Source organism: Pelobates fuscus, chromosome 10 (genome assembly GCF_036172605.1).
Source record: "Pelobates fuscus isolate aPelFus1 chromosome 10, aPelFus1.pri, whole genome shotgun sequence".
Lineage (NCBI taxonomy): Eukaryota > Metazoa > Chordata > Amphibia > Anura > Pelobatidae > Pelobates > Pelobates fuscus.
Genome location: NC_086326.1, coordinates 65928299 through 65952475, shown reverse-complemented (window position 1 = coordinate 65952475; position 24177 = coordinate 65928299). Strand labels below are relative to the sequence as shown.

The 24177-nt window shown below is 39.9% G+C and overlaps 1 protein-coding gene across 3 annotated transcripts in view; it reads right to left on the bottom strand.

Annotated features, from left to right (window-relative positions):
- The window catches only part of LOC134574976 (lysosomal acid lipase/cholesteryl ester hydrolase-like), a 33079-nt gene extending 21652 nt beyond the window's left edge, over window positions 1–11427 (bottom strand). Inside the window, exons 1-3 of one of the 3 annotated variants that reach the window (XM_063434085.1) lie at window positions 11338–11427; window positions 10961–11096; window positions 1687–1801 (exon numbers count right to left, since the gene is read on the bottom strand). In XM_063434085.1, the coding sequence (XP_063290155.1) occupies window positions 1687–1801; window positions 10961–11089 (244 nt within the window). In that variant the 5' untranslated portion in view covers window positions 11090–11096; window positions 11338–11427. Of the gene's footprint in view, window positions 1–1686; window positions 1802–10960; window positions 11097–11330 lie in introns of all 3 variants that reach the window. The other 2 variants (XM_063434087.1, XM_063434086.1) reach the window with 2 other exon arrangements.
- Window positions 11428–24177: the final 12750 nt, after the last annotated feature.

The window sequence follows — 24177 nt, the reverse complement described above, 5'->3', positions numbered from 1 at the left end:
TAACACGGCTGTGTTATACAAAAGCAAATACAAATATGCAAAAAAGTCCAGGAGTAGTGGGAGTTTGAGCACAGGCCATATTTTTGGATATTCGAGTTTGCTTTTGCACCTAAATGGTCATTGGAATCATACTAAAAATCTCCATTTATGAAGACTTAAGACTCACATCTGGCTCTGTAACTCTAACCAAAAAATCTCAGTATACGTGTACATGGGGGAAACCTGGGAAGAATTGTACATGGGAACATTGTTTTTCTCTTTTATTTATATTAAATTATGGATCATATAAATACATATTTGATGTCAAATGAAAGCCCTATATATCTTCACAAAATGATATATAGTAAGTGTGGGTGCATGTGAAAGAGGTACATTATGTTTGAACTGACATAACTCTAATTCTGGTCCTTACTCCCAGGGTTACTCCAATCACCATGACCATGTCATACCTGAAAATATCTCGGGTCTACGTATCTTTGTTTATACAGACATCAAGCATTTCAAGGAATATAAAATATAAATAAAAGTAAAATAACTGGTAGGATAACAGACCTAATGTTTTTTTAACCCCTTAAGGACACATGACATGTCTGACACGTCATGATTCCATTTTATTCCAGAAGTTTGGTCCTTAAGGGGTTAAGTGTGGACATTATAACTAAAGCAGGATTTACAATTCAAAGGGTAAATAGAAAGTTTGGAAATCCATGTTTTGCTTTTGCACCTATATTACTATGAATGTAGTATCTCTTCCCTTATGCAATACCGTATTTCGATACAATGAAAAGTTTGAGAAAGGTACGTTTCTTTCCAAGCCAGTTTAGTAAATGGGAAGTCACTGATTGGCTGAGAGCGTCAGATGGAGGCAACTCAGGGGTTAAGGTGAGAGTGCCTCAAGGGGCCTCTTGGCACCATAGCAACTTAAATTAAAGTTGTTTTGGTGCCTGGAGTATCCCTTTAAGCTTTGCTGCCTTATTCATTGTGTATTTGAAATTTAACTTTATAAAAACAGGGATTTAACATGCCCTCCTTATAGGAACGGTCAGTGTATTGTATCGGTAATGGTGCTAGGATGCTGCCCTAGCAAACGTACCTTAAAAGTGCCTAGATATTTCTATACTTTCAGCAGCACAAAAATTCCAACCCTCCCCTCTTACTAAATGTTATTTGCTCATGTCATGCAAGTTAGCCCCAGGATCAACAGCAGCAACAATGTTGACTGACACGTTTTTCTTAAAACTTAAATTTTAGCCTACTATATTAAATTGGAAAATTTCACCATATCAGCTATGTTTGATAAATTTGGCCATTTGATTTTAAATTCCAAGACCAAATTCACACTTTAGTGAAAAAACGGTCAGCATTTTCGGAGTATAAAAATTACTGTATAGCTATGTTAGATGGTGGCACCTGTCTGGGATGAAAAGATTGTTAATTCTGCAATCGGATTAAATACGCTCTTGCCCTTTGAGTTGTAATTGTTTGTTTTATTCCAACAGAAGCCTCCAGCTTTACCCAGGTTAAATTTTACGTTACAAGAAAGATTTGCACCATTTTCCCTGAAAACTAATCAGCCATTTCAACAAAAACGTTGTTACAGAGAAAGAGTACTAAAGGAAAAATAAGTTGGGTAGTTGTTTTGTAAAGAAAATTAAAAAAAATCCTAAATTTTTCGATGAGCCATACCTGTAGATGCACATTTGATCCCACATGGTATTCTGTTGATAGTCAGGATATAGTTGTCTGCAGTAAGAACTTCATACTCTTCATTTGGATACCCCCAATATGTTATTATTTCACTCTAAAAAGAGTAACATATAGATTATCAGTCAATCTGCTTAAGTTATCATAGACCTCATAATGATATTTAGGAATCAACATTACTTCTTTAAATTCTCTAGTAGATAATAATTTTCTTCATCTATTACAACAATCTAATAAAAAAAAATTATCAGATGGAAAAAGTTAAACTTTTCGTAGTGGGGAAGGATAAATCTAGTACGCGCATAGATATTACCAAGCTGGAATTATTTCTTTAGATTAATCCCTTAAAATGCTCGGAAAATTGGTTTAAAATAATACATTGCCTCTTTTTAAAATCTATATAGTCAGGGAAGAAACATCGGATAAAGTGGAGGCTAACAGCTTCAAATACTAAACAAGGCGGCATGGGAATGCCAGATATATTTTAAATATTATACAGCAAGTAGACACGTGCATACCATGATCACACAGAAAAGCTGCTCAGAAAAGGGGAAATGGTTCTTAATAGAACAAGATCTATCCGCAATTAGGAATTTACCATCTCTATTCTGGACATTAGGATTGCATAGAGATCAACAATATAGTCATTCAGAAATAAAATCATTAAGATATATATTGGATGAATGCAAATCTATAAAGAGAAAACTTAAATTTAACAAATAAACTGCTAGGTTCTCGATCACTAAAAATCCTTGAAGGAAATATGGATAATATCAATTTATGTAATTGGTACAACAGTGGCACATAAAATAAAGGATATCACATAAACAAAGTTAAATCATTTTCCACTTTAGTAATTGGAAGAAAAAAAAAAAAACTCTACCCAGGAGTGAACTGTTTAATTAATTAAGAATAAGTGGTATTTTATCCAAGTGTCTCTCAAGTAGTAATTCAGAGGCAGTGGAAGATCTAGAATCATTACATAATGTGTGTGCAAATACTATCAAAAGCGAGTGCAAAAACGAACTGTAATGCAAAAACAAAATGGGAGCGAGACTTGGGTATAGAATTTCAATATCAAGATTGGATGGCCTCTTCCGTATTAACCTATAAAATATACACACTCTTTGAACTTGAGAGAGGTACAATATAAAGTCCATAACAGATGGTATTGGGTACCAAGTACAGTAGCTAAATTAAGGAATTGTCCAAATCCAGATACAAATTGTTGGAGATGTGGATCGAGTCTAGGAACTTTTTTTCATATGTGGTGGAGTTGCCAACTTATAATTCCCTTTTGGAAAGAGTTTGTTTTTTTTAATTTATAAAAATTCTATGTGACACAGATATAGATAGAACTCCAGAATTAGCGTTGCTACATTTTAATCTTAATACACAGATATTCTTCCTATAGTCCTCCACATCCGTACAGCAGCTAAACTATTGATCGCTAGGAAATGGAGAACATCTAACCTGCTACGATGTGACGGACTATAAGAACAAATTATATGGCAATGCAAAATGGAGTTGGGATGTGCAAGAACAGAGAACTGGAGGTCTAAGATGGTTAAAATGTGGTTATACTGGATAAAAAAAAGCTAGACCCCCTAAACGCGCATACATTGTTCTAAGAAACAGGATATATGTTGTGGAAAATATAGTGTTGTGACCTCTATCTCTCAGGGATGCATATATGTATTTATGTTTGTATATTTATGCTTTTAAATGTGTTGTATATGTAAGCATACTAATCAAATGCTTATATTTGTAATATTGTAATGTTAGGTCATGTATGCAATGTCAAAATGTGGAAATAAAACATAACATAAAAAAATAAGTTTAAGGTTGTTTTCCAGTTAATCTTTTGAAAAAAAAAAAGCAGTTCCTCATTTAATGAATAAACCATATAACATTTACTATAAAAAAAAAAAAAACTATGACTAAACATCCAAGGGAAATGCATAGGATTTTGTGCTTCCTCTGTTTGCTATTTATGTGAATTTCTTATCTGTCCCTAGCACTGGAGTGTCTTATAAAGCCGTTCACAAACAAGTCCTCAAGGCCCAACAACACTTGAGAAATTACGTAAGTCCCATAAACTTTCAAAGGCATTGCTGTTCAAGGACCACTAACAGATGAAAAGATAGCAATGTACACATGACTAATATAGTTTATAACCATTTCAGCTATCTCATCCTGTTGTGTAATAAGAAAAAGATCCCTCGTATATGGGTGTTTACTTCTGAAAAGCAATTGGGGGGCAAGGTTATGATTGTGGAAGAATCAGAACGAAACCAACAGAAAGCTACTGGATGACTACATTTTTATAAAGGAGTGGAAATACATGAGACCTTATGACATGGCTAAAAAAAAAAAAAAAAAAAAAGATTAAACTTCATATTAATTTTCCCCAGAATCAAAATGAGATCATTCTATGACAGGTGGCTCAAAGTACACAAGCCACATAACACAAATCAGCTCTCATAACAACCCTTTCTCTAAGTTAACTAGTTACAGGTGACCATGTGATGACGTTTTGACCTTTGAATCTAAAAATCAGAGCTTTTTGGATGACACAACGAAATAAAGTTTATGGACTTTCAATTACGTAATGATACCTTACTTAATCCAGGAAAGTATTAACTAAGATCAAGTATAAATCTACAAGTCAATGGCCACTTAGGTACACTGTTCTAATACAACGTAGAATCCACCTTTGCCCCGAGTACTCTCAGCCTGATAATGCCAGGTTGGATACTGCAATAGTGTACTCAGCACATTATTTATAGGGTGCCAGGGTGAGCCCCAGTTTTAATCAGACTGCTCCAAAATGACTTGAAGAGAAAAAAAAAAAGTGGGATGGTACACATGATGAAAGGAACACTATAGTGTCAGGAATATAAACAAGTATTCCTGACACTATAGTGCTCTTGTGGTAGTTTAGGTCCCCGGCCCACCTGTCACAGCAGTGAAAAGGTGCTTGAACTCACCTTTTCTCCCACGCCGCAGCGGTTCTGGTGACTATAGTGTCCCTTTAACTCATGAGAACTACAATGAACTGTAGTGGTTATGGAGGTTAGAGTGCAAGTTTAAAATGTGAAATGCATGCTATATAAAAAATAAAATTAAAAAATTACTTTACGTTTGATATTATTGTAGGGCTCAGTATCTCAACAACACAAAGTAGTCCTACAGTTTGCAGAGAGTGAAGCAATTAGCATTAATATCCTTTGCTCTGCAGGACTTTGTTAATGAATACGTCAGAGGAGGACGAATTCTCCAAGTTGAATGAAAAGTATTTGACAACCATTCTTTACAGACAAGCCCTCCCATATAGTTCGTAGTTGGTATCAAACTAAGAAGCGGATGGGTCAAGAACGGAAAGATGAAGAAAAAGTGGACACAATCAATTATCATCCAGATTTAAAAAAAAAAAAAAAAAAAAAATTGAATTTTTAAAATCATAACTCCTGCTACAACATGTAGAAAGGACAACTTTAACAAGGCATAAACCACATGAATGTATCTTGTGTCAAATGTTCAAGTTGTGGTCGTAACATAACACTAGGCCTCTTAATACCACATAAGTATTATGGATGCCACAATATCCAAGAACGATCACTAAACATATGTAGCAGCCTCAAATTTCAAGCCAAGTTTAGTCCAATAGTCTGCGTAGTCTTCAGATCTCTATATAATAGAGAATATATTATGAAAGTGTTGCTACAACTGATGTGGTGATAATAAGTCTGCATGCAGTGAAATCCCTTCAGGGTTATTAACTAAGGTTTGAATTTTAGCGAATCAAATCCAACTTGCAAAACTTAGACAAAAATAGCTGCTTTGGAAAACTCACAAACACTAATTAAACCTCAGTTCAGCAAATCAAATGTAGACATTGATTTAATGTGCTTTCAAACTGATCACAATCTGTTAAAAAAACAAAAAAAAAACCTTTACAAATAATTTCTCTAGAGAAATCACCATTAAAGTCTGTACTTTTTTTTGTTTTTTGATAAATCTTTTTGAAAAGTTTTTGAATTATTTTGAAATCTTGCTAAATCGAGACCTTCCTTTGCTAAAATTGGAAGCTTATTGAATAGCACCGCCAAATGAAATCTTGTCGAATGTTCTCACGGTATTGTAAAGGAAAAAGTAGGTCTTTCTTGTACGAGATAGGTGTACACACACACACACACACACACACAGTGTGGCAACACATATGAGTTACATAATTAACAGGCCTCTGCAAGATTTTAGCTCCTGGGCACATGAACTGGTTCCACAGTAGGAGAAGTTATTTTTTTACCGTAGGAGGAATGGGAATAGTTGGGAAGCATGGTACTAACTATATATGAAAAGTACCCTCTTTCTCATCATGAGATCTGTAGGGTACACCCATCAATTCCAACAATGCCGCTTTCTAATTTATATAAAGCATTTTCCCCCTTAATTATAAACAAAAGTGCATGCCGATAGTATCCATTCTGATATAATAATATAATACCTGTTTGATTATATAACAATCAAGATAATGTTAGATATTTATTTATTTTTATTTTATTTTTTTTTAATTATGCCGAGCTACAATTACACATAGGTTTTAACCATTGCCTTTTTGAGCAAAAACAAAAGGTTAAAATGGATTGCTAATGTGGAAGTACGCCTTTTAGTAACTGGGAGTCTTATCTAATCACTCCACTGAAGGATATGTCAATTTTATGGGTTTATGGGATGCATAAGGAAGCATCTACTTCATATAGTTTACATTGTTAAAATAACACCGAAAGCACCATAAACACTACAGCGTGCTGTAGTGGTTATGGTGTCAGGGGGCACGATCACACATTGTTAGGAGTCAAACCGTTTTAGAATGGCTCAATAGAAATCTGCACTTTTATAGAAAGGGGTAGAAACTCCTTTCTGCTTCTATTAACTCCAGAGCTAACCAAAGTGACAGGCGCAGCTTTGCATTCCTAATTGTGGTCCTAATTAACCACTGACCGAATGACATTGTTTTCTGCTCAAAACCTGAAACCATATACACATATGTGGGATACAGCCACTAGCTAAAAAAGGTTCAACTCCACATACTAATGCGGTTATTCAATGACCATTCTAGAACACAGAACAATAAGCAGGTCTGTATTTTAGGACATCCAGAAGATGACCCCCATGCAAAGGAAATGGCTGACATCAGAAATCCTGATAATGGCCGTGTTTTGTTTTTTTTCTCACACAAATCTTTTGACATGATTAATTGCTCAGCCTCTAGTCATAAGTAAAGTTGGAGATGGAAACTATAGATATATTTATGACAGGCACAAGTTTTTTTTCTATCACACTTATCATTTGCCCTAACCACGCCAATAGATTTGATTCATTTATTTTTGCCAACAAAAATCCAGGATACTTGTTCTAGACAATGTGGTTATTGCATAGTTGGGCCTGTAATCAATGACGACAAAATATTAATATAGAGCATAGAGTTATGTAGGTATGCTTTTAATTTTTCCCACCACAATCTTGCCCACCATCTCTTAGCTCCAAGGGTAAAGACCAGAATCGTTTTGGGTATTTAGCTAAGGCTAAGCTTTTTCTTCTAGAAGTCTTGTTCCTACTTTTCCTTATGCATAACAATATAAAACAAACAACCTCATTTCAGGGGGGAAAAAAAACTAGGCTACTCAGGGGGACACAGTGGAGCAAAGTGACAGAGCTGCTTCAATCTTAAGTGTTTTACTGTTAATGTACATTTTAAATCCCTTCATGACAGATGACTGGTCAGGACAGACATTATATAAAAGAAAAATCCTGTCACAAAGAGGTTAACACAGCTTCTAGATAATGTGGTAAAGCATCACTGTGGGAAAGTGAAGCTCTACAGATTTCTTCAAAATCTGCTTTTGTACAACGGGAACTAAGAACCCAGAATTTAAAATAATTTGTGTTTGTGTACAATTCTCTTCCGCTTTTTCAAGTCAGAGGCATGTGAGACACTAACTAAAACATAATTAGGGATGTAATGAAAAGGTTGAATTGTACTTTAGACATTTTAGATGAACTTCCTTATTAAATAAGTTTAAAAAACAATAGTTCCAGTCACAAGACAGCATCACATGTTTCCCACAAGTAAACCACATTCCTTTCATTTCAAGCTTTAAAACTAACTTCACTAACAAACAGTACACCACTGAGGCATATAGTGAACTTACATTTGATATAGCTACGAAAACAGAGGCAAAGATGACTAAAGTATTTACTCTCTAGGCATCAAAGTGCAGGCTAAGGTCATTTATTACCAAAAGTAATTTCTGAACTAAAAATGGTCCTTAAAGTAGTGTGTCTTGAAGAAGAAGAAAAATAAAGATTTTACTAGAAGCTTGAAAATATTCCTAAACTAGAAAACTAAACTTTATATTAACGGTAAATAGTTCACAATATATGACAATTCACTGCTGCACGTGCTAAAAGCCCAGGGATACTATTCAACTATAAGGCAAATAAAAAAAATAATTGTGTTTTGTGTATCACTATAATATAGAAAATAAATGAGAAAAGGTGAGCAAATTAAAGGAACACTCCAAATAACATAACTTACAGCATGCTGTAGTGGTTATGGTGGAAGGAGTGCCCTGTGCCCCATCAGTGTAAGTTGTTAAACCGTTTTTGAACAGTTTGACTTCTTACCTGGGGTTTAGCATATGCTGCTCCATGCCGCCTGTAAGCCTCTAGAAGAGTCAGACACTCTTCCTTAGGAGCTCACATTAGCTTTTCTGAGTTAGGCCCTGCAGTGCAGGGCTAGTTCATTGGCTGAGAGTATCAGCTGATAGCTGTCAGGCAATACGCTAAGCCCTGCACTTCTAGTCTTAGCTGAGATAATGAGCTTCTAGCTAGAGAAGTCTAAAGTGGAGGTAGAAACACATGCCCAGTGGACACCCAGTAAAAAGTCAAATTATGCTAAAATGATCTGACTACTTACGTTGGGTTTGCCAGGGTACTTGTGACAATATAACCACTACAGTTCACTGTAGTGGTTACGGATCTTGGAGTGTTCCTTTAAAATAACAAACAAATATTGGCTAAATCAAAATTCATAAACCACCAAAATACCTGGAAGACATCTAACGTTAGATTGTTCTCACCACTACTAGAAAGCAATAGAACACTGGTGACTTATAGGGATTCTTCAATTTTGATTCACCAATATATTTATAAGGAATAGTGCTCAGGATAGGCTGGTTTAATGCGAGGAGGGGAGAAACACAGTAAGACCATATTAATATTTCCTGCCTGTAGTTACTCATTACTCACTCGGGATCAGCGCTGGTCTCAGACAAAACATTGCTTGAAGCTAGCTTCCGCATTACCTGGCAGGTCTCCATGTAAGGAAGCAGCAAAGTTAAATTAAAATGTACTATTGTAACATTACAATATGCTAACACAGAAAAGTTTTAAGTTAGGGCACCAGCTATAGAGTAAGTATGTCAAGATGGTCTTTTGGGCCCAGTGATGCCTTAAGCGACCCTTTGGCAAAATACGTACATAGGAAGAGCTGCTGATTATGTTCAGCCAGCTGAACTTTGTTGCAAAAAGGAAATTGACTACATTGCAAGGGTAGTGAATAATGGAAACATTGCAAAGAATAGATACTATCAATGTTCAGTTACAAAATGCACAATGCAAGCATCATTTTCGAGATCGCTAATTTAGCACGGTGATATCAGATATTTTTCACATGGGCCATTTTACCCCTGCAGGACATTCAAAGTAAAGATTGCAGACCACATGACAGTCACTCAGTGCTGTATACAGATGGAGACTTGTTATATATATATATATATATATACACACTGGTAGTATCAATAGTGGAAAACATGACAAGTTCCTTTTTACTGATTGTAAATAAATATAGGAGTTTTCTCAGAGAGATAATTGCATTGCTCCACATCTGCCTTTTATTAAATAATAATTATTATTAATATTGCCATTTATATAGTGCCAACAGATTCCGTAGCGCTTTACAATATTATGAGAGGGGGATTTAACTATGAATAGGACAATTACAAAGAACTTACGGGAACAATAGGTTGAAGAGGACCCTGCTCAATCGAGCTTACATTCTATAGGTGGTGGGGTGTAAAACACATTAGGACAGGAATTTGCAGTCAAATAAGGTGGGTTGCCCTTTAGGAGAGAGCGAGAGACAGGTATGTGATGTGAGGTAAGGGTTAGTCTTAGAGGCCATAAGCTTTCCTAAAGAGATGGGTTTTAAGGCACTTCTTAAAAGATGCAAGACTAGGTGAGAGTCTGATGGAGGTAGGCAGGCTATTCCATAGGAAGGGAGCCGCCCGCGAGAAGTCCTGCAAGCATGAGTTGGCCGTACGGGTGCGGACATACAACATTGCATGGAATACCCAGAGTTAATGCAGTTATCTAGTCTGATGAGATGTGGGTGTATGATCAGTGCAAGGTCCTTTTCGGTTTCACACGGCTCGGATGGTAAGATTAAAACTTTTCCTTCTATGAAACATCTGACTATAAAAAAAATATTGCGCAGCTATAGTACAGCGGCGCTACCAAGTCAAAATATTAACTTTCTTCAGTAGTTAAAACCAACACTTTTTCTTACACATGTATAGCAGAAAGGGATAGATGATGATAAATTTAGTTTTCAAAAATCAGCAAAATAATGAAATAAAAACTTAAACCAGATAACCAGAATGTACTGCTATGCATTCTGTCTATTTTAGCCATTGACACATCATTTACACAACCTTCGAGCAGTCCTCAAGGCATGATAAAAACAACAGGTGTTGGTAATTTTGTATTTTAAAGTCATATAACCGGCAATAGTAAAATGCAATTTTAAAATGCAAAATGCAGATTGTCATTCTGTTCCTTAATACAATAGAGAACATGTTTAAGTAACATAAGATATATGTACTAATAAACAATACTACTTACACACCATCGCATATGGATGATGATTTAAAAAAATAAATAAATAAAGTTGGGGCTGTAATATAACGTACTGTAATGCATTAGCGTATATTTAAAAGGCTTTACATGATTTAAACTGTACCATTATTATTGTGTTGTATAATTATAACACAGCATTAATCTTTTCATCTTAGTGTCCAACGTGTTGGAGAAAGAAATACATATGTATTTGTAATCTTATTTTTTTTTTTAAATCTATCCAATCTACTTAAAAATAAAAGTAATGTAGACCTTAACATAAATATTAACTTACAATATTCATTGATGACTCAGGATCTGCTTTATAATTAAAGCTTGCTGCGCTTCTAATTGACCTTTCCACATTCTCTGAGTGGGCAAGGACCCCCTGTGTCACACAAAGTACAGCAACCAGCAGCCACATCCTGGAACTAGCAGGAAATAATAAAGAAAGAAGGAAAATGGTTAATACACAAAATACTAAATAATTACAATATGAAACATTCTCTGCATGGAAATATAAACAATCAAATGCAGAACTGACAGGGTAAACATGGCAGTAAAACATAATACTGAACCTATAGGAGATAACACTAACTGCCTGCAGACAGTATGTGTATTATAATAATAATAATAAGGTTCTGATAATCAGCTCCCATAGTTACCAGTTACCTGGATACACACTTGCTGTTAGTTTCAGTGACAGAATCCAGAATTGCCCATCACCCACAGTGAGAGTAAACTAAGGTTGGTTGAGACACGCCCACTGTCACATTCCAGGAAATGACTGGCCAATCAGCGCCCACGGCCAGCTGTCACACCACGCATACCTCACTCAAAAGGGAAGGACTGGCATCTCTGACAGCGGCGTGTCCTTCAACCAATCTGAATCTTCCTTGCGCAGGATACGCCATGACGTGCACGCTTTACCTAATGGAGCAGCGTGAGTTCAACCACAGCCAAGAACCAATCAGGAGTGCGCAGCAGGTCATGTGATCAACTTTGACAGAGAAAGCTAACGATGCTCTTGTCACGTGGTTTTTCTCCTCCACAGACTGTTCAATGATCACAACAATGAGATGTACATGGCTGGCTGAGAGTCATGGGGAAAATAGTCCACTAGTGATGGCCTGCCAATACCATCATATAAGTTGGGACGGAGGAGGGAGTTATTCATTAACCTCTGCATTGTAGAGCTTGTCATGACTTGGGTTTGTAGGAGTTGTAATACAGCTGTCAGTGTTCTACAGTAGAACCAATACACTGAAAATGTAAAAAAGAAATGTCTTTTGCTTTCTTGCAACATACCCACTACAGTGAGCTGTGGGGGTTATTGTGCTTAAAGCATCCTTTAAAAAATAACTTTAACATGCAATAATGTTTAATTAAAATTATGTATTAATACCCTGTATGGAAGGGATTGCTGCACTCCGGGAACAAGCCAGGTACATTATTTTGTTCTTCGGTATAATCAATAATGGGCTCTCATAATTTAGGAGGGACACTCTGTGAAACTGAATAAACAGGTCTGGTGTGTGGGTGAATTCTGTGCATCTGGTATCAAGCCGGAAAATTGGTTTTGGTTTTATGAGTGACACTTCATGTAAATATTAAAACTAAGCAGTTAAATGATCAAATATCATGGTTTAAATAAATTAGTCCATTCTTTGCCACTTTAACAGTATATTCATAAACAGCCTTTAGTATACCAACAATATGTATAATTTCCATGCCACCAGGGAAGACTGTTAATTCATCACAGTTCCTATGGGATCACAGCTCTGTTTTATATGGCAGAGTTAGAAACTTTTTTTTTCTTCTTCTTTTTTTTTTTTTTTTTTTTTATTTTTTTTTTTTTTTTGGTGCCTGCTCATCTATGCAAGCTATGGAAAAAAACATGAACAATAAAATATATATATATATATATATATATATATATATATATATATATATATATATATATATATATATAAAATGTAAGGTCTAAGTAGCCGAACCAAATTCATTGCTGACTGTGAGAAACTTTCCAGTTTGGCTTTTTTGGTCTTAATTTAAAATTCACTTTGTAACCTTGTAAAAAAAAAAAAGGCAGCACTCGATGGTAATTATATATGTGTGTGTATTTATTTCTAGTGTATATATAATATAATGTTAAAAAATACCTATATAAATATAATAAAGACTAAACCTTTTTTTCTTTTCAAATGCTTTTATTTACATTTTAACAAAATTATAAAAATCAAACATAATATTAATTCAAGGTATAACAACAAATTGTAAAAATAATAAATGGGAAAGAAACAAAAAGGGGAGATTGGAAAGGGATTTATAAAATAAACGTACATGACTTCTATTATCAATTATATCATATAAAATGCCTATTATCTATATCTATCTGAGCTTAGGGACCTTTTGTAACCTTTAATTTAATGTAATGGTTCCATACTGCTTCATCGTACTGTATTCTCCATGTCAGCCACCTTCAACCTTGTGCATTATTATTACTAAGGAGCAGAAACTTCAAATTGAAACAAGTCCGACAATATCTTTCAAAATGAGCACACATATAGAAGAGAGTGTGAGTCTATATACAATGGTGGAAAAACATCTACAGTGTATTATGCATCCTTGTTTGAAAGCAGTGGTTTTACTTTCCCAGAAATGGCTATAACACCTGGAATGAGCTTGATGTGGCCAGCAATGATGAATCTCAAGGTCCATCAGAGGAGGAGACCTTACCATGGCCATCTCTGCTAGAAGAAGCATCTTCCACATACTTTACAAAATTATATGATAGCACTGGTTTCACTTCCCCAGAGAATATATTTAACATCCCTATTTGCAAGTTTTGTTTAAGGTCAAGACTTACCTTTACTCAAGTTTCGAGCCTCCATTGTTGCTGCTAGCCATTCTGCTTCCTGCGGCATCATCAAGCTCTAGAGCCAATGGCCAATCAAATGGTCCTTCTAGAGGAGCATTGGAGACTGCTGCACATGTGATTCAATGCTTTCCTATGAGATTCCACCTCATGTGACAGAGTTTTACTCGGTCATTCCAGCAGAAGGGCCTCCAGTGGCTGTCATTGCAGTGTTAAAACTAAAGGACCAATGCACCCAGACCAGAGGCGGCTCTAGACTTTTTGAGGCCTTAGGCGAAAATCAAATATGAGGCCCCCCTCCCCCCCCCCGCCACACGCGCTAAAAATAAGCAGCTGATATTAAAATTAACTGTATAAATTGCATATTTTAAGGCAAACATTAATAAACCTCATAATCTCACTATTAACAAACTTATTTTTGTTAATAAATTATTCTACAAAATACCTATATACAAACATTGGGTATAGATAAAAGGTTTGTGGCTGACTACTTAGTTATTCTTGTTGATGTCTCCTAAAACTGAAATAAAGTTGTCAACAGTGTATTAAAAGAACACTACAGTATCAGGAACACAAATGTGTATTCCTGACCCTATTGTGTTTAACTATTTAGCCCCCACCCCCCCAATGAAGTAAAAACGTACCTAATTTCTATAGCTGCACAAGTCCGTCAGCGCCGGATCCGCCCAATTGGCTAACATAATCTAAACTGATGATCTCAGTCAATCACAATGCTTTCCCATAGGAAAGCATCGGATTGGCTGAGATCTTCAATTTTGATGTCAGCCAAGGAGTTAATATATTATTAAATGGACACTCCAGGCACCCAGACCACTGCTCATTGGAGTGGTCTGGATGCCAACTCCCACTACTCTTAACCCTGCAAGTGTAATTATTGCAGTTTTTTATAAACTGCAATAATTACCTTGCAGGGTTAACTCCACCTCTAGTGGCTGTCTCCAAGACAGCCACTAGAGGTCACTTCCTCCTTCATAGCACAGATTATCTGTGCTAGAGCGTCGCTGGACGTCCTCATGCTGTGTGAGGACCTCCAGCGTCACTCATTTCCTCATAGGAAAGCATTGAAAATATTTTTCAATGCTTTCCTATGGGGAGCGCTAATGCGCATGCGTGGCATTGCCGCGCATGCGCATTAGGTCTCCTCGGCCGGTGAGCGGGATCAGTCTCGCCCACCGGCCGACGGAGACAGTAGGAGGAGCGGCGCGGAGGAGGAGACAGCGACGAGGGACATCGTCGCTGCCTCAGGTAAGTAACCGGGTATTGGGGGGTGGGAGGGAGAGGGTACCTCCAGTGCCAGGAAAACTGATTGTTTTCCTGGCACTGGAGTTTTCCTTTAATGATAATAATTTATATAATTATGATAATATATTATAATGAATTATTATATTAATAATATTTAAAATTGTTAAGTAATATTGTCATGATATACCACCATTATTCTGTGGAAAGATGGGGGGGGGAGGGGTACAGCTCTCCTGCTTTTTTTCTCTCTTCTGCTCTGCTCTCCTTCCCTTTTCTTTATTTTCCTTTGCTCTCTTTGCCTTTAATTTATTTTCCTTTGCTCTCCTTCCCTTTCCCTTTAATTTAATTTTCTTTTGCTCTCCTTTCCTTTCCCTTTAATTTAATTTTCTTTTGCTCTCCTTTCCTTTCCCTTTAATTTAATTTTCTTTTGCTCTCCTTTCCTTTCCCTTTAATTTAATTTTCCTTTGCTCTCCTACCCTTTCCCTTTAATTTAATTTTCTTTTGCTCTCCTTTCCCTTTAATTTATTTTCCTTTGCTCTCCTACCCTTTCCCTTTAATTTATTTTCCTTTGCTCTCCTACCCTTTCCCTTTAATTTATTTTAATTTGCTTTCCTTCCCTTCCCCTTTAATTTATTTTCTTTGGTCTCCTTTCCTTTCCCTTTAATTAATTTTCTTTTGCTCTCCTTCCCTTCCCCTTTAATTTATTTTCTTTTGCTCTCCTTACCTTTTTCTCTCTTCTCCTCTGCTCTCCTGAGTCCTTCCGTTATCTCAGTTTTCTCTCTTCTCCTCTGCTCTCTTTTCTTCAGCAGCAGCTACTCTTCTCTCTTCTTCTTGGTACCGCAGGCGGGGGAATGCAGGGAGGGGTTACGTCATGACGTCGTCGCGTCGTGACATCATCGGCATCGCGGATTGGCCGATTACCAGGAAGTGTGCAGGAGGAGGGGAGGGGACTCACTCCTGCACGGATGAAACCCATGTGAGAGGGTTTCATCTTTTAATAGCGCCGGCGCCGCGGCAATCTTAATGCGGCCGCCGGCCGGCTTTAAAGTGTTTATTAATTATTTTTTTTTACTGGGAAAGAGAGCCCTGCAGCGGCTCTCTAATTATATGGTTTAGGCGGCCGCGAGGCCCCTTCTAGCGCGAGGCCTTAGGCGGCCGCCTAAACCGCCTAATTAGAGAGCCGCCTCTGACCCAGACCACTTCATTGAGATGAAGCAGTCTGGCTGACTTTAGTGGTCCTTTACTTGGTAACATGTTCTACCAGTAAGCAGCTCTTCTGCATCTATCTATCTATAGGCAGGGTGACTAGATTTAAAAAAAAAAAACAGAACACCTGGTCACCCTAGCATGGCCAATATGATTTTTGTCTCCAGCTGAATATCAGAAACTATGTGAGAGAACAGCTATAGAGCACTATTAACTTGATCCAACAAGGCTCCTGCACTGAATCCTTTCCAGCACATTGGCTGCCTTTCTGCCAAAAAAAACGGGAAATGAATACGTCCCCAAAAATCACACAAATATTAAAAAATTGAAATCTAATTTTTTAACCCATGGAGGTCTGAATTTGGAGCCACACTCAAAATTAAAGTGGAAAAACACACTACAGGCTGGTCCAACTTTGATGTAATGTCCTTAAAACAAGTCAAAATGAGGCTCAGTAGTGTGTGTGTGGCCTCCACGTGCCTGTATGACCTCCCTACAACGCATGTGCATGCTCCTGATGAGGTGGCGGATGGTCTCCTGAGGGATCTCCTCCCAGACCTGGACTAGAGCATCTGCCAACTCCTGGACAGTCTGTGGTGCAACGTGACGTTGGTGGATGGAGAGAGACATGATGTCCCAGATGTGCTCAATTGGATTCAGGTCTGGGGAACAGGCGGGCCAATCCATAGCATCAATGCCTTTCTTTTTGCAGGAACTGCTGACACACTCCAGCCACATGAGGTCTAGCATTAGGAGGAACCCAGGGCCAACCGCACCAGCATATGGTACCTAATGGCAGTCAGGCTACCTCTTATGAGCACATGGAGGGCTGTGCGGCCCCCCAAAGAAATGTCACCCCACACCATTACTGACCCACTCACAAACCGGTCATGCTGGAGGATGTTGCAGGCAGCAGAATGTTCTCCACGGCGTCTCCAGACTCTGTCACGTCTGTCACATGTGCTCAGTGTGAACCTGCTTTCATCTGTGAAGAGCACAGGACACCAGTGGCGAATTTGCCAATCTTGTTGTTCTCTGGCAAATGCCAAACGTCCTGCACAGTGTTGGGTTGTAAGCACAACCCTCACCTGTGGACGTCAAGCCCTCATACCACCCTCATGGAGTCTGTTTCTGACCGTTTGAGCAGACACATGAACATTTGTGGCCTGTTGGAGATCATTTTGCAGGGCTCTGGCAGTGCTCCTCCTGTTCCTCCTTGCACAAAGGCGGAGGTAGCGGTCCTGCTGCTGGGTTGTTGCCCTCCTACGGCCTCCTCCACATCTCCTGATGTAGTGGCCTGTCTCCTGGTAGCGCCTCCATGCTCTGGACACTACGCTGACAGACACAGCAAACCTTCTTGCCACAGCTCGCATTGATGTGCCATCCTGGATGAGCTGCACTACCTGAGCCACTTGTGTGGGTTGTAGACTCCGTCTCATGCTACCAGTAGAGTGAAAGCACCGCCAGCATTCAAAAGTGACCAAAACATCAGCCAGGAAGCATTGGAACTGAGAAGTGGTCTGTGGTCACCACCTGCAGAACCACTCCTTCATTGGAGGTGTCTTGCTAATTGCCTATAATTTCCACCAGTTTTCTATCCCATTTGCACAACAGCATGTGAAATTGATTGTCACTCAGTGTTGCTTCCTAAGTGGACAGTTTGATTTCACAGAAGTGTGATTGACTTGGAGTTACATTGTGTTGTTTAAGTGTTCCCTTTATTTTTTTGAGCAGTGTATTATCCCAACCAGACCACATAGCATTATAGTGCCACAAGTTGGTCTAGCCTCTGGCAAAAGTATGGGCTTTAATATCCTAATGTAGAACCTACTAGCTTTTGGAAGCCCAGTCCACATTTGCTTTAGCTACTCAATATTCTCATATAGTCATTAATCCTTTTTTTTTTTTTTTTTTAATTCTTTATTTTTGGGAGCGCAATGTTAAGTACAAGCTCAAAATAAGACATATGCATTTCACAAGAAGTATAGTCACAGGTATATGCGGAAAATGTCAAGATGTTGTGCGCTTATTTTTTTTTGTAGGTGTACAAGTAAGATTATACATGCAGAAAAAATAAGAGAAAAAACAAACAATTGTCGCTGAGTAGTCGATTAATATAAGATAAAGCATTTCTATCTAAGTGTTGCGCTACGTACACGCCTAGCGTGTGTAGTACAAGGTTTTAACGATATGCTATTTGGTATATAAGTAAGATTATACATGCGGAGAAAACAAATGTCGCTGAGTAGTCGGTTAATATAAGAGAAAACTTTCCCATCTAAGTGTTACGCAAAGTGCAAGCCTAGCGTGTGTAGTACAAGGAGTTAACGATACGCTATATGGTGTATAAGTAAGATTATGCATGCAGAAAAAACAAAAGTCGCTGAGTAGTCGGTTAATACAAGATATAACATTTCTATCTAAGTGTTGCGCTAAGTGCATGCCTAGCGTGTGTAATACAAGGTTTTAACGTTATGCCATATGGTGTATAAGTAAGATTATACATGCAGAAAAAACAAATGTCGCTGAGTAGTTGATTAATACAAGATAAAACATTTCTATCTAAGCGTTGTGCTGATTTACTCATGAGTAAACATGTAAAGAGTTGAACAGATAGAAGATCGCTGGTGATACAGCAGGTATAAATGTGAGTTATGCTATGCTGGGCAGTAATCGTATGTCAAAGTCTACCTAGCTATGTGTGATATGTGTGCACCCTGAGCCTTGGTATGGCGGGGATGGACAGGAAGGTGCTTACGAGTATTGTGCAGGAGGAGGCCTCCGGTTGTCGGTTGCAGGGTGTAAGGTATTAGTGCGAACAACAAATTAAATAAAATTAAATTAAATACAACAGTTTGAGTCCTCTCTTGGAACTGAAACGTCCGCTTTGCCCTTTACAGCGGTACCAGCGCCTGTCTTCGATCAGCCGACTCCACACGTGGGCCACTTGAGATGGACAGGCTCTGTGACTGGCAGGATTATAGGCCCCTCTCCGGCGTGGGTTCTCCTGGTAGTCTGCTGTACCGTAGCTTGGTAGGGCTCTTTGGCCCCAGATTGCAGAGTGTTGGTTTGCTGGCCAGAGATGTTGCGTTCTGGTGCATTGCTGGGGCTTTGTGGCTGTCCGGCATTCACGTTTGCATAGACTTGGGAGCGGGTGCTTGGTTGCCGCCGTTTGCCCTGCTGGGTGGCGGCTTTGTGGGCTCGTGGCAGGGGCCTATAGTGACGGCGCTGGGTTGTGGGGCGGATCCAGTGGGCCACCGTTCTCACTGCTTGATCGTGGGTTAGCCCCTGTTGGCGGAGTAGTGTCCAGAAGCTCTCACAGAGCTGCTCGAAAGTGTCTTGGTGCCCTGCCCTTGGTCTGGTGTGTTCGGCTTTTGAGTCGGGTTGCTGTTGAGTCGCCATCTTGGCTGGGCCTTGGAGGCGCGGTTTCCTCGCGGGTGGAGACGCCGGTAAGCGTGTCGTTTGCTGCCGCAATCTGCTTTTCCCGTGGGGACCGGGATGGCCTCCGCCGGTGTCCAGCGGGTCTCGTGAGGAGGCCTTCTCGGTGTCCGCCATTTTGATTGGCGCCCCCAGGTAGGCCTCGGAGTTCAGGTCGCTTGTGGTGTGTTGGATACCCTCTTAATGGGAGGCTTTAATCTGCGTGTGGGTGCCGTGATATTCCTCACTGGCAAAAAGGGGGGGTACCGGAGCCCCTTCCACCTCCTATGTGCCGAGCTGCTGGCTGCAGGGAGACTGGCCGTGTCTCCTCCGCCGTTCCCGCATGCAGGCCCAGAGGGAAGCTTCAGGTTCTGACCACCTGTCGAGTGACTAGACGTCTCACAGGGTGTCTCTCGGAGTTGCAGAGTGGTTCTAGTCGGATCGGAGCTCTGTTTCTCGGGTGAGAAGTCGTTTTATTCTTATTTGTTTGCTTTCCTTTTGCAGGAGCTCCCTTCATGTGCGACTTGTCTGCATGGCGGTCAGGCCCCGCCCCCATTAATCCTTTTTTTTTATGAGATAAAAACACATGAATGGCATACCAAAGGGTAGAAGAAGTAAGTGATACTGATTAAGTTTCCAATGGGTATATAGATAGGGGAAATCGCTGTCTGAACCTATAAAAAATTAATAAGACATAGTGAAGACTGTTACATATATAAGATAACAGACACGTTCTTGAGTGCACTCACAAAATGTAGGAAGGCAAATCGCTCTGAAATAGCCACCACCTACTCCTGTAGGGGGGTCACACTGAGAATACACTGGATCTTGTAGATATTAAAATCCGGAAACCAAAAGTAGAGCAGGAACAGAGTATGGTAGAAAAAAGTATTTATTCATAAATACAATAAAAGGCACTGGTCCAACGCGTTTCGTTCAAACAGAACTTCTTCAGGGACCTTTCAAGTTAAAAATAATAGTACAGATACCATACATAAAAATTCCCGCTGTCACACAGCGGGAATTTTTATGTATGGTATCTGTACTATTATTTTTAACTTGAAAGGTCCCTGAAGAAGTTCTGTTTGAACGAAACGCGTTGGACCAGTGCCTTTGATTGTATTTATGAATAAATACTTTTTTCTACCATACTCTGTTCCTGCTCTACTTTTGGTTTCCGGATTTTAATATCTACAAGATCCAGTGTATTCTCAGTGTGACCCCCCTACAGGAGTAGGTGGTGGCTATTTCAGAGCGATTTGCCTTCCTACATTTTGTGAGTGCACTCAAGAACGTGTCTGTTATCTTATATATGTAACAGTCTTCACTATGTCTTATTAATTTTTTATAGGTTCAGACAGCGATTTCCCCTATCTATATACCCATTTGTTCTATTTTGGCACCTATGTGGAAAGTTGCCGTTGGGAAGCTGTTGTTAAGTTAAGTTTATTTATTTATTATTTATATTGTGTTTGCACAGTCTATTCGAGTGTGTATTTTGTGTTGATTAAGTTTCCAGTTTGTCACTGCACCCATGAAGTAACTTGCTAGAGAAACTTGGGGCCAAAATCAAAAGTGGGGGAGGGGGAATCATTATAATTGCATATAACTGTACTCATTTGACATGCCTGTATCTGCAGTTGTCATACAAACCTGTCTGATTCAGGATTTAATGGTAACTTGGTGTAGGGGATGTGGCCTCCCTCCCAGCAGCCCACTGGGTTGTGTTGGACAGGCTTCATCTCCAATCAGGTAAAATATCCAAGGGTAAAGGGGAAATGAATTTGATGGTGGGGAATGAACAAGGCTGAATAGAATGCACAATTTTAAAGAGTGAATTGTCAGAAATAAAAATTAAACTTCAAATTCTAGGCCAAAAATTCTAGTTCCTCCAAATTGGCTATTGTGACTTAAAATGTGGAATTCACTTTGAATTCACTATGTTCCTTACAGTTTGGATTTAAAGAGTTACTCAAGCATTATGACCACTTCAGTGATTTTGAAGTGGTTATGGTGCCAGGAGTCTGTATGTGCAGCGTCATTAGCCAGTCCAGAAGGTCTGGTCTGGCTAATGTCAATTCTGTGCAAAATTGGTATCTGTTGCAACACTAGGACTGCTAGCTGTATTATGAATTGAAAAGCACATTCACAGATGTCACGGAATCAGAGGCTCCTCTATGAGAACCCTCTGATTGGTTATTTGTCTTAAAACAGACTGAAAGTTAGTTCTGGGGGGGAGGGGAGAGCTTGCAAATGATGCAGACAGACAGTGGCGTACACATGACCCATGGGGCCCCGGTGCGAAAATTGATCCTCCCCCCCTCCCCACCCACGCTTACTCTGCAACACATGGCGGCAGGCACCTGGTCGCAGGGGTTGCGGGGCTGCGACCCCTGCGACCGCGGTATGTACGCCAGTGCATGCAGATGCACACACACTTAAAGGACCACTACAGACACCCAGATCACATCAGCTCAATGAAGTGGTCTGGGTGTCAGGTCCCTCTAGTTTTAACCCTGCAGCTGAAACTGCTATGTTTCACTGAGGGTTAATCCAGCCTCTAGTGGCTGTCTCACTGACAGCCGCTAGAGGAGCTTCCGCGATTCGAAGACACTGAACGTCCATAGGAAAACATTGAGTAATGCTTTCCTATGGGCGGTTTGAATGCGCGCACGGCTCTTGCCGTGCATGCGCATTCGGAGCTGAGAGGCGGAGGGATCCCCAGTGCCAAGGGAGTCCGGCGCTGGAGAAAGGTAAGTGCTTAAGACACATACACACACACTCTCACGAACAGACGCATACACACTAGCTAACAGACACACACATTTACTGACAGAGACACACTCAGTGACAGACATACATAAACACTCACTTACAAAACATACACTCTCACTGACAAACACACACTCACTAACAGACATCAAACGGACTCACTAACACACACACAGACACACACAGTAACACACTCACTGACACTCACTAGCAGACAAACACTCAACAGACACACTCACTGACACTCACTAGCACACACACACACTAACACTAACACACACACACTAACACACACACACTAACACACACACACACACACACTAACACACACACTAACACTAACACACACACTAACACACCCACTCCCACTAACACACACACACTAACAACCACTCTAACACTCACAGTAACACTAACACACACTAACACTCACACACACTAACACTCACAGTAACACTAACACCCACACTAACACACACACACACACTAACACACTAACACTCACACACACTGACACACAAACTAACACACACACACTAACACTCACACTAACACACACACTCACAGTAACACTAACACACTAACACACACACTCACAGTAACACTAACACACACACTAACACACACACTCACAGTAACACTAACACTCACACATGTTTTTTTTTAAAATTTAACCCCCCCAGCCTCCTTACCTTTTGGAGTGCTGAGGTGATTCCCTGGGGTCCAGTGGTTCTGCTGTGCTCCTGGGCGACCTGTCACCTCTCCCCCCTCCCCCCCCGGCTGGTCCTGTGGGCGCGCGAGGGAGCACTCTTCCCTGAGTGCTTCCTCTTCAGCTCCCTCGCGCGCAGGGATGCCGGCGCCGGAAGATGACGTCATCTTCCGGTTCCGGTATCACTCCCTCGAACGCCCGCTGGACCGGCTGTGGGGTGACAGCAGGGCCAGCCTTGGGGAGCCCTGAGGTGGCTAGCCCCCCAGGAGAAGAGGCTGGCCACAGTGCATACATCCCGGGTCGCAGGGGCGGCCGGGTCCCCTGGTGGCCGGGCCCGGTCGCAGCCACAACCCCAGTATGTACGCCACTGCAGACAGAAGAACTGCAGCATTTCTAAGCTGTTTTTAGATATGGTGTGGAGTGTTCCTATTATTAAAGAAAATACTTTAGATGAAACACCAAGAAAGCTCACTGACACAAGAGATCACACAGCTGGTGTCAGGGTGTCACATTCAAAATGCGGGAATCTCACAGAACCTCAGTAAGACTTGGTGTGTGTGAGATAAAAAAATAGAGATATAATACAGAGAGCTGGACACAATATAAATGTATCTATACAATACACAGACCTGGATAGATGACAGAGATACCCATACAACAGGTAGAGCTAGTAAAATACAGATAAAGAACACACAGAGCTGGGCCCAATAAGGAAATACAACTACCCCACACAGTCATGATCACTATGATAGATTACACAGAGCTGCAATACAAAGATACCCACACAGTACATACATGTCTGTATAATGCTCTCTCTCTCTCTGTAGCAGAGGTGCAATAGTAAAATCCACGATCTCCGCTGGTGCAATAGGTAGTCCACAGTCAAGCGCTGAAAAGTAAGGCAATATCCCAAATCCCCCAGTAACCGGACGAAACACAGTTCTGGGAGTCAACTGAGGTCTTTATTCACAGCTTCCATTTATGCAAGTCCCCATGCAAGGGGTTTCCTTACTGACATAGCAGAGGTAATACAGTAGGGGACTACATGGGGGACTTAACATTTGGAGCATTTCTCCCATCAGGCACTGCTGCACAAGAGGGACACTCCCACTGAAATACACCGTTAAGTGGATTATCCCTCCGTGCAGCAGAACCGGCAATTCACATGAAAATCTATAACTTCCATAATATTCACTTTATTTGCACGGACGGATGTTCGGTAGATAGCTGGGGTCTGAGTGCACATTTCGTGAGAGTATCGCTCAGA